The sequence below is a fragment of the Chelonia mydas genome, chromosome 6 (genome assembly GCF_015237465.2).
Source record: "Chelonia mydas isolate rCheMyd1 chromosome 6, rCheMyd1.pri.v2, whole genome shotgun sequence".
Classification (NCBI taxonomy): Eukaryota; Metazoa; Chordata; order Testudines; family Cheloniidae; genus Chelonia; species Chelonia mydas.
Window position 1 is genome coordinate 103118834 of NC_051246.2, and position 12078 is coordinate 103130911.

General features: G+C 44.2%; 1 protein-coding gene across 2 annotated transcripts in view; it reads right to left on the minus strand.

The window, feature by feature from the left end:
• Positions 1-12078, minus strand: part of FBLN5 (fibulin 5) — a 71593-nt gene that overhangs the window by 55692 nt on the left and 3823 nt on the right. Inside the window, exons 3-4 of one of the 2 annotated variants that reach the window (XM_007055443.4) lie at positions 10281-10332; positions 8916-9146 (exon numbers count right to left, since the gene is read on the minus strand). In XM_007055443.4, the coding sequence (XP_007055505.1) occupies positions 8916-9146; positions 10281-10332 (283 nt within the window). The remainder of the gene's footprint in view (positions 1-8915; positions 9147-10280; positions 10333-12078) is intronic. The other variant, XM_027817844.3, reaches the window with a different exon arrangement.

The following is a 12078-nucleotide window of genomic DNA, read 5'->3' on the forward strand; positions in this document are numbered from 1 at the left end:
GGGCTGAGCACTGAATTGATACTACAATGAAAATGAATAAGGCTTTCAGTATGTTTCAAACTGAAGTAACCCACGTTATGCTGCTGGAGAGGAGAGAGAGAGAGATTTGTTCAGGAAACATGGAAGCCCTCAGGTCTCAATGGAATGTTATGCATGGACTATTGGCCAGAGTCAAGTTAGAAAATGGAGAGAGGAACAAGTCCCAGACTTGATGGATTGGAGAAAAAAGACTCAGGCAGATCTTCCAAGATCAAGTCATGACTTCAAGAAAAAGAAATGCTGTAATTGGTTGGCCAGAATGACCTGTTCATTCTTTTACTTTAAGAGCTAGCCCATAAAGCAGCGTTCATTTAATCCACTCCCAGAGCAGACAGAATTAATCGGCACATTCTGACTTTAACTGATTTGGCCCTATTGAAATCTCTGGAAGTGAGAGAAAAGTAAGAGATACTGAAGGCAAACAGCCTTGCAGTCCCATATATTAAATTAGGGATTCACAAAGAGTATAAGGAATCGATTAGAGATTAACAATGTGGGTCAAATCCTGCCCTGACTGACGCAGTGCTCAGCATGTCCTCTGCTGCAGGAAAAGACATGGTGGGCTTGGGCATCAAAATGCTACTCCTCTCAATTGAAGCTGGTGTAACCTCCCACTGGCCAGTCCTTGCTGCCAATTGCAGCATACAAGCTGCTCAGTTGGGAGTCTAAAGATAGGTGACCCCTGACTCGCAGAGGTTATCCCTTGCACACTGTCCAGCACTGTGGAAAGGATCTGATCTGCAGCTTGCCTGGGGCAGGGGAAATAGGTTCCCTGAGCTGTCCGCACCTGATATGTCAATGCATCATACAGCAAGGTGACTCTGGAGCTTGCAAGGGGAGAACAGGGAGTAACGAAGAAAAACAGATTCTAATGAGATTGAGAGTTCCCAGTTATGGGGATGTGAACCTGGCTGTGACAGGATCCCTGTTTACATAGGGAAGTGCACATGCCCAACTGCCCCATATGTGCTTACAAAGCTGGGCCTGCCCAGCCTGAGTGCAGGGTCCCTTGCTGTATGCTGTGGAGTGGCACCTCCCCTTTCAACCAGGGTCCCACACTCTCCTTGGTTTAATTTTGTCCTGCTCCTCAGCAGGTTCAGAAAGCAGCTCTAGCGCCCGCAACCAGCTCCCCACCAACATGCTAAAAAAAACCCCAAAACTTTTAGTCACCCACCCAATAAGCAGCTAAAGAAACTACTATAAACAGATGCAACTCAGCAATCACAAGGAGTAGCTCCAATTAACCTAAAGAAGGGCCCCGTTGTGATAACTGGGCCAACCAATTTACCTGAATTGACCTCAATTGTAAAAAATATACGGAAGGTCAAAAGATGTGACAATAACCTAGAGTAACACATGTTGATGGAACATAAGTCAAGCTGCTTTCAATAATGAATGTTATAAACCGATGAAAGAGAACCAGACAGAGAGACTAAATTAGTCAAAACCAAAAAGGCCACATTGACATGATTCAAGGGCTGTGTTGAAATCATGCTTGGTAAAAACAGATGTGGAACTGGAAATTAATGGCCCAGAATTGGTGTGTCAGATATTAGGCCTAACTGTAGGACAAAGTAGTGAGTAGTTGGGCTATTTCTCCCATCACTTCCTTTCTGGGTCCTTAAAGAAAGACTTGGGGAAAAAACGAAGGAAGAACAAACAGGGGCTACTGAAGAAAGCATCACCATCTTTGCTGCCACCTCCACCATCTCCCCGAACCCCAGGCCTTTGTCACCCTAATCCTGAGAGATGCCCTCACCAGACTGGGCCAGACAGAGGGACCCAGATGACATCACCACCTCAACTGGCTCCAGCTGAATCCCAACCATCTCCTGGGACAAAATGGGATCAGACTTTAACAGCAACAGCAACATATGCTGCAGAAGGAGAACAGCCCTGAACCTGGGCCTGCTTCAGCTCTGTATCTGGGCCGGGACACAGTAGCTTAGGCCCATGAATTGATTAAACTAACTCAGATAGACTCACTGGGACAAATTTGGCTCCAAGATCCTGAAATCCTATTGAAGCCAATGGGAATCACACCCATATCTGAGAGTAGACTTTGGCCCTCTGACATCAAGATTCTCTTTAGCTGAAATGAGTTAATTTATGCTTCCGCTGCTGGTGTGTTATTTTAGCGTCTCTCCCCACATCATCACACATCAGTACAATTAGTCAGTGATGTTAGAAAGGCAGTGAGATGCAGGATGATATACTCTTGTTTACTATTACACTTCACCATCCCCAGACGGCCAGCTCTTTTTTTGCAGCATATTCCAGAGATGCCAGTTTTCTTAGTGACATGAAGCTTTCTTGGCTCACTCATTATATTTCTTGGTTCCATATAAGGAGTTACTTCTTTCTATATAAAGGAGTAACCTTCACACACACACACACACACACACACACACAGAGTGCTCCCCTGTGCTTTAACCACTAGACCATGCTCCTTATGCACAGGGATTTATGGGGATGAAAATCTTAACCCCAGAGGGCTCAGTTTATGCCAGCACACACAGATGCTTAACCATGGACTGATTCACACCATTGGGAGGCAGCTTTCACATCATTTCTTTCCCCTACAGGTTCCACTAGGGTCGGTGGGGGAGGGGGAGGAGGGGAATTAGCTGATGGGCAGGACTTCATAGACACCTTGCTGGTGCAGGACACTCAGGAGAAGCACTGAATTATGCCCTTTCTCAGATAACACCTTCTCCCAGGCCACCCACTCTTGCAACTGTGCTGGTGTAATGGCTGTCATCATTGCCAGCACTGAGGCTTGAACCAGAGCCCCACTGAGCTAAAACCACAGCTCTCTTGCTTCTGTCAGCTTTCCCTCATTCTTTCTCCTCTTCCACTCCTGGCTCCTCCCATTCGACAGATGTGTTAATGGGATAAAAAGTAAAAACAAAAGCCCATCCCTTACAATTCTTTCTACAATGCCCCGTAGGATCTATACTTCAGGCATGTTTTAAAAATCATTGTAAATCAGGAAATGGTGGGGTGGAGTGAAGGGAAATTGGAAAGAACTCTCAGTTTATGAATGTATCATGCAAGAACATGGGCTCTAGTTCCAATCCAGTCTTGCCAACAGTTCCTGGACTGAGTTCTTCTAACAAAAGGGGCATTATGATAGTTAAGCAGTCTACAATTTGAAAGGAAAAGAGTCAGAAATTATATAAATTAAAAGGGACACTGTCAGGTTAGAGCTCATGGGTGAGATTGCTGTTTACACCAGTGCAAATAAAGTGCAGAGTGGGTGTAAATCATTCCCATTCTAAGTAGCATGTTACACACACTTTTTACTGGTGTAATGAACACTGCATTTGCCAGCCCCAAGGCCTGGTCTACACTTCGAATTTAGGTTGACAGAGCTACATCACTCAGGGATATGAAAAATCCACACCCCTAAGCAACATAGCTGTGCCGACCTAACCACAGCGTAGATGTAGGTAGATGGACAGAAGAACTCCATCAGTCGGGGAGGTATTGTTCCTACACCGATGGAAAAACCCTTTCCATTGGTTTTGTCTGTGTGTACACACTATGGGGCTATGCCGGCATAGCTATGGTGACCTAGCTATGCTGGTATAATCACTGTAAAGTAGACATGCCCCGAGTGTTCAGAACCATGAGTCGGTCCCCAAAGAATCAGGAGGTTTAAAAATTACCACCACCACCACACTCTGGTATCTTTTTCTATGCCTGGTGGTTTTTGAGACTTCAGCTGGCACGTGGGTACTATTTCCCAGCTTTTCTCTACAACTATAAGGGCTAGAAACTTAATTTTTTTGAATGAAAGCGGAGTATTTCTACGCAACATCACCATTCCAGCAGCTGGGGCACACATAATGACTATACAAGATGAGGACAGATTCTCTGTTGCCCTGCTTGTCTTTCTAGAAAACAAATATCCCTCCCTGTGGTGCTAACAGCGGCTCTTAAGTGCTCTCAGTGTTAATAACCTAAGTTTTCATTTATTGTCTGTAAGCTGTTTGTTTCCCTTTGGGACAGAGTGCAGAAGCCCCATACCTAGACCAGCAGGAAAAGGGTTAACCCCTTCTGCCCTGTAAGTGGCAATAGCCGTTTCTTTCAAGTGCATGCAGGGTTCTTGTAGCTGTTAGTCCCTGGATATTAGGGACACAGGGTAGGTGATTGTCTCCGTCTTTTATTGGACCATTGTCTGTTGGTGAGAGAGAGACATTTTCAAAAGACTCTCAGGAGGGGAGGCAGAAGCAGTGCATGCTATAAGAGGGGCTGCTTTTCACCCAGTGCAAGAGGATCTACAGGGAGGCTCTCTGGCTGCAGGATTGTGGGTGAGGACTGTGTTAGGACTGAGGAGAGCCAAGCAGTGGCAGGACTGGGGAAGGAATCTGTTCACCTTGCTCCTGTGATTCTGGCCAGAAAGGATGAGGCCTGGAGGGCTAGAAAGGGATGGATTCTTTGTGAACTCTTCCTGACCAGGAGACGAACTACTTATGTTTATCTTTAGCTATGTTGGAATAAATCAGCCCCTCGGAGGGGGAATATTATTTGAACCACCTGGGGTGTGCATTCCTTGGAGAGTCAAGGCAAATGGAGGGTTGGCTGGCCAACCAGTTACCAGGAGGGGATAGACAGACCCTCTCACAATGTTCTTGCATTTCTCTTAGCTCGGATAGTGAAAACAGGTTTGTCAGGGAATGGTTCATTCATTAAAAAGAATGTTTCCACTGGAATTTAAAAAAAGAAAAAAGTAAAGATTTCTATTGCATTAGTTTGGCAAAAGGGTATCTTATAAACCCTAAATGTGATCTGAGAGAGTTTCTATAACCTACGCTCCATAGAACAGGTGGGCACTAGGCTACCTCCGCTCCCATTGAATTCAATGGCCAAAAGTCCCATGGACCTCAATAGAGGTAGTTTGGCTGGTAGTGAGCACGTTTGAAAACTTCATTGTAAAAGACTGTCTGAGGTTTTTATGGGCCTGGAACGTTGACATGTGGGGAAGGGCGGGGGCAGCTTGAAGGGTCATTGACACTGGTAGTTGTTTTTATGGCTCAGGCACCCCTTTGGTTCAGCATTTCTTGTGTATGCCTGGTGAAATTCACCCCTATGCAGAGGGTCAGAACAAGGCCAATCCATTACTTAAACCCTGAGCACAAGGGTGAACTTTTCCTCCATAAAATACAGTGTTCTGGATGTGGAAGAAATACTAAAATGGGACCTACGGTTACAGCAGAGGAACTTACAGATGCTACAGCGAAGCGTGACAATCTTCTATACTGTCTGCTTAGGTGCCTACCGTTCCCATCTCAGGGAAGTGAAACACAAATTGTCTCTAGAGCATTTCACTAAATAAACACACAGTTTAAAACAAAGTCGAACCCAGTGGAGACCCAATGGCTGTGGCCAGGTCTTGTTTTCTTTCTTTAAGCTTTATTCTTTGTCCTCTTAAACAAACACTGACTATTATCTGCCTCAGTTCAAACCTGATGGGGAGGTTCAGAAAATGCTTCCAGCTCATTGTGATTCTGATGGGCCACTCTCCATCTTTTCCCAGGTATTACCTGGTCGGTGGTTGCATTCAGCACAGCCTCCCCTAGCAATTAATTGCTGTAGTCACAACTGCAGGTGGCTCTATTGGAATGGTGCGGATTGAAAGAAGCATTGGCCTTCATAGTTCTAAAAGCCCCTACAGGAACCATTATGTGCTTGGGCTTGCACGTCCCACTCGGAAGGTTTAATAATCCTACCCACTTTGATTTTTAGGGATGGGTGTGAACATAGCAGAAAGGACGGCCCAAAATTTCAGAGTGGGAAGTGAGATCCTTTTTTGTGCCCTCCAATTCCAGCACTTACTTTTAATTTTAACTGTTGCACTTACTGGCCCATCTACATCAAAGTTAGGAAAATACAAAACATTCCCAGAAGTCTCCAAACTGACATACATCATAAATGATGTGAACTGATTCAGTAGGGTCAGTCGGACTAGTTAATACTATACTTAACTCACAACACCTGTCATCTGAGGATTTCAAAACTGTTTGCAAAATATTAATGAATTAAACTTCACAACATCCATTATTATTACAGCTGGTTGGAAAATGGGTTTTTCCCCCCATGAAAAATTTAATTTTTTGGCAAAAATTCAAATACAAAAAAATTTCTGCAAAAATCCTGAAATATTTTTTCTGAAAACCAAAATGTATTGATTGAGAAATGCTTCCCTTATGAGAATTGTCATTTGGATGCCTGAAGTTCCCATTCTTGGATTCACCAAGGGCAAGTCATGCCTGACTAATCTAATTGCCTTCTATGACAAGATAACTGGCTCTGTGGATGAGGGGAAAGCGGTGGACGTGTCGTTCCTTGACTTTAGCAAAGCTTTTGACACGGTCTCCCACAATATTCTTGTCAGCAAGTTAAAGAAGTATGGTCTGGATGAATGGACTATAAGGTGGATAGAAAGTTGGCTAGATTGTCAGGCTCAACGGGTAGTGATCAATGGCTCCATGTCTAGTTGGCAGCCGGTATCAAGTGGAGTGTCCCAACGGTCGATCCTGGGACCGGTTTTGTTCAATATCTTCATAAATGATCTGGAGGATGGTGTGGATTGCACCCTCAGCAAGTTTGCAGATGACACTAAACTGGGAGGAGAGGTAGATATGCTGGAGGGTAGGGATAGGATACAGAGGGACCTAGACAAATTAGAGGATTGGGCCAAAAGAAATCTGATGAGGTTCAACAAGGAAAAGTGCAGAGTCCTGCACTTAGGACGGAAGAATCCCGTGCACCGCTACAGACTAGGGACCGAATGGCTTGGCAGCAGTTCTGCAGAAAAGGACCTAGGGGTCACAGTGCACGAGAAGCTGGATATGAGTCAACAGTGTGCCCTTGTTGCCAAGAAGGCCAATGGCATTTTGGGTTGTATATGTAGGGGCATTGCCAGCAGATCGAGGGACGTGATCGTTCCCCTCTATTTGACACTGGTGAGGCCTCATCTGGAGTACTGTGTCCAGTTTTGGGCCCCACACTACAAGAAGGATGTGGAAAAATTGGAGAGAGTCCAGCGGAGGGCAACAAAAATGATTAGGGGACTGAAACACATGACTTATGAGGAGAGGCTGAGGGAACTGGGATTGTTTAGTCTGCGGAAGAGAAGAATGAGGGGGGATTTGATAGCTGCTTTCAACTTAGGTTGGATATTAGGAAAAACTTTTTCAATAGGAGGGTGGTGAAATACTGGAATGCATTACCTAGGGAGGTGGTGGAATCTCCTTCCTTAGAGGCTTTTAAGGTCAGGCTTGACAAAGCCCTGGCTGGGATGATTTAGTTGGGGATTGGTCCTGCTTTGAGCAGGGGGATGGACTAGATGACCTCCTAAGGTCCCTTCCAACCCTGATATTCTATAATTCTATGATTCTTCTCTATAGGCTGGTCAGACTACATTTCCCATCATGCACCAGGATTTCCCCTCTTAGAGAGAGGAGGCACTGCATCATGGGAGTCCCTGGCTGTGGTGCATCATGGGAGATATAACTGAACCCCTAGAGAAGAACAGGGGCATGAGGAAATTGAATTACGACTACTATGAGGCATTGCAGCAGCATATCCAAATACAAATATTTCAGGATTTGGGCATTGAGTTTTTCAATGAAAAAAAAAATTCTTCTGTGGAAAGCAGACATTTTCATGAAAAAATCATTTTGTTGAAAACCCAAATTTTCCAGCAGTTTTGACGGAAAATTTTCAACTTCTTGTATCCATTTTACAGGTGGGATAACTGAGGTGCAGCAAAAGATAGTGGTTGCACATTGAGTCAATGACAGAGGCTGAACCCATAACTCCTGCACTACAGAACACTTGGAGCCTGAGTGTGATCTCACTGATACCAGTTTAACACCAACGTAACTCTGCTGATTAGTGGCATTATGTCTGATACACCTATGTCAGTTTACAATTTGGCTTGCAAGCTGTACTCTTAAAGCTAGAAAAAACAAATAAACAAAAATGGTTGTGATTCTTTCTCACTTAAACTGATGTAAATCAGGAGTAATTCCATGGATAGCAAGCATCATAGCTGGGTAAAAGTAGTGTGCGTGGGGTCAGAATCAAGCCCAAAAGATGCACCTCTAGAAAAGCTACAAAACGGAGGAAACAGTAAGAATAGTTATTTATTATTTGTGCTACAGGATCCACACACTATTGGGGCAGGGACTGTTTCTTACTGCATGTTTGTACAGTGTTTAGTACTGTGGGGCCCACTTTTAGTTGAGGCCTTTAGGCATTAAAGTTATCCTAGTACTAATACTAGTTTTCGGCACTATACATACATATAGTAAGAGACAGTCCCTGTCCCAAAGAGCTTACAGTCTAAACAGACAAGGCAGACAAATGGTGGGAGAAAGGAAGTCTTATTATACCGATTTTACAGATGGGGATCTGAGGCCCAGAGATTAGGGGACTTGCCCAAGGTCACACAGGAAGTCTGTGGCAGAGCTTGGAATTGAACCCAGAGCTCCCGAATCCCACTCCAGTTCTTTAAACACAGACCCTCCTTTCTCTCAAGGACAGACTCATGATAGTAGAAATACATATATTGTGTGCACCAATAAATCACCTGACAGAGCCATCTTTCAAATCACCAGGATGGATTTTCATTTTTAAAGAAAATATGCAGACTGGAGAAAATACCTTTGCTTGCCCTGAACTAAGACCATAAAAGAAGCATAACATATGTCCTTCTGTGAGAAATGCTATAGTTCAAACACAAGTTATCAGGCTTCAAGCGAGAATTAGTGTGTGACATTGGCCTCAGTTATGCAGCAGGTTAGATTAGATTATCACAGCGATCCTTTCTAGCCTTAAAATATATAAAGTGTTCTGCTACTTACCAACACATTGGTTGTTTTCATCCATTTGGTAGCCAAACCGACACATCAGAGGTCTTGTAGCAGTGGGGTAGTTGGGAGCTGGTGGTGGTGGATAAATGTTTGAATAAGGATTCAGATATGGTGATCTATAAACTGGATTTGTTCGGGGAATGCATAAATAGCCACCATTCTGATTAACACACACCATATCTCCTCTACAGGCCTCAGAAATAGTCCGACATTCATCAATATCTGAAAGGATGTAGTAATAGAATGGCAATTAGATCAGCAATTTCCACAATTGGTCCTTAATGTGACACATGCACAGAACAGCACATATGATATGGTTTACTTGGGATTTTGCTGAATATGTGATACATGGCTTGTGCTAGGAAAAGCTTCCTTTGTGGAGACTTCAAAGTGAGACAGCCCACATCATAACAGGAAACAGCACATATTTTCAACCTAGCATGTGTTCTACTTGTTCTACTTTACAATCCGGAAACAAACCACACTTTTCTTTTCTATAGACACTCCATTTAAACACTGATTACACATTGCAAGAGCGTCCTACAGCCTGTTTCTCCTAATGGATCTGTCCAAGCCACAACATTCAGATCCAGATTTCAAAACACTGGTGGTTTGGTTTGCCCAGCTGTGAAACTTGGATCCTGATCTGGGACTCCGCAGTGCCTCCCACACACAAAGTTTGAGATGTTCAAATCTGGGGATTTGGTTCAGGTCTCTTTTTTGTTCTCACTGGGATTTTTTTTGTCTTGACCTTAGAAAGATGCAGAGAAATTATTAGGATCTGAGTATTTCCTTGGCTGGGAGGATGGAACTGCTAGGCAGCTTAGACAGGGCATCTCCGTTTTTATGTTAGTGTTTTTATCTTACTCTTTGTTAGCGTATAGAAGGTGCTATACTGACAGCCCCGGAGACTGAAGTCCTCTGTTCATCCACAGAAAAGATGGTGCACGGGCAAAGTGCAAGCTTCCCTGCACTGCCCCAAAGTGCACCTTAATTCTGAACTAGAGGGTGAGAGGAACTCTCCATGGCCTCCAGGCTGAAGCTGCCAAAAGTAGCAAGTAGTGGATTTTTATGATGCTGAACCCCTGTTCTCTGGCAACTAGACTGAGCTCCCAAACTCTCATCAACACAGCCACGCGAAAAGCACTGCACTCAGTCTGAACAGTGACATTTTCATATTGAACGAATGATGAGCGTGAACAATTTCCAAAGGCTTGTCCATAATTGATATATATTTGCCAGACACCGAGAGCATCTCCTTCCGCCAAAATACACAGATAGTAGCACATGATTAATTTAACAAAGTCAGGGGGTCTGAACCCCAGTGTAAATGAATTGATTCAGTCAAAATCCTACCTAAGCACTGCCCAGAGGCACGGTCCAGGTCAAACCCGTTAGTGCATTGCTGCTAAAACAAGAAAAGAAAGGACACTCAGTGATTGTGAAATGGGATGATGACCCCCCTCCCAAAAAAAAAAAATCACATGATCATCTGGATTATTATTATAGTGTGATGTGTTCAGCACTAATACAGTATGCAAAAAATGAACAGAGTCCCTTCGCCACAGGACCTGTGTCATGGCTCTCACATGGGAAGTCAGTAGGCTTTGAACTCCGAACTTTCAGCACCACAGCACAGACCTCTTGCTTTAGCTCATGCAGTAATTCTCTAAGTGGGTAGCAGTTGCAGGCGGTCATTCTCTAATGGAGAAACCAAAACTTAGTCTGCCAGTGGCTTAGTAGAAAGGCCACTGCACTGGGACTCAGGAGAGCTGGGTTCAATTTCTGGCTGTGCCACCAATCTGAATGACCTTAGGCAAGTTGGTGTTGGTCCTGCTTTGAGAAGGGGGTTGGACTAGATGACCTCCTGAGGTCTCTTCCAACGGTAATATTCCATGATTCTATAAGTCACCTCCCTCTCAGTTTCTCAGTCTGTCAAATGGGAATAATGATACTGACCACCTGTTTTGTCAAGCACTTTAAGATCTATGGATGAAAAGTGCTTTATAAGATCTAGGAATTATTATTATATGTCCTGTTAGCAGTTGTCTTGATGAGGAGAAAAGGTGTGTTGTTAAAAGTTGTTAGCCAACTCTCGTGTCGACAAGGCAATATATACTTTTAAACACATGCTAAGCTGGTGGAGTTGGAACCTAGGGTATAACTCTACCACCTTAGCACACACCTAGACTCGTTGCTAATACCACACCTTTAACTCCTACTGTAGACAAATCCTTAAAGGAAGCTTTTTTCCCCAAGGGTGCAAGCTTTACAGCAGTCCCCTCACCCCCCACACACAGACCTTCAGCTGGGCTTGAACAGAGGTCTCTAGTATGCCAGCAGAGCCCTCTCCACATCAGCTACAGAAGTAACTCCTGTAGGGCCTCCTCCAAAGCCCAGAGGAGTCCGTTGAAAGACAGCTATTGACTTCAATGGGTTTTGGATCAGTCCATCAGCTGGTAACAGTTGATCAGCCAGTAGAGGGGAGCATGACACCCAATCTGTCAGTAGGTTACACTGACAGTGTAAGAAACAGGGACATCGAAGACAGGATGCACTGGAAGAACCAGAGGGCAGGAGTACTTAGTGATGTTTTTCTTCTGGGCATCAAGGGAGAAGTGAGTTTTCTAAAAGTGTTGGAAATCAGTAGAAAATGTTGCCTTGGTGAGCTGGGAAGGGACAGTGTCATGCATATTTGGTGGCAATGTAAACTGCAGGTGGGAGTGACAGAGTGGAGTGAACAAGGCACTGAGACAGGCATTTTTAAGGGGGTTAAGGGGACATGGAAGGAGATACATGAATGGTCAGTCATGTATCTACCCCTCCTTCTACCCACAAGAGCACTCCAGGCCATCACCTACAGTTACAGATCATGTGGTGGCGAATTCTGCCGGCACTTACTTTGACATTCTGAGATGTTTTAGCATCATCTGGAGGAAGCCAAAGGTATTCTGATGGAGAGTCTATTTTCAGTCTGCCATGTAAAGAACATACATACTCTGTGTGCTTCTAACCTGTTCACCTAGCTACAGTGACATGCTTCACATCTTTTGGCTGTTGTCTATATTGGCTAGAGCTGGATGGGAAGTTTTAGATGAAAAATCTTGTCATCAAACAAGGCCAATTAGTTGAAACAAACTGTGGGAATTAGGTT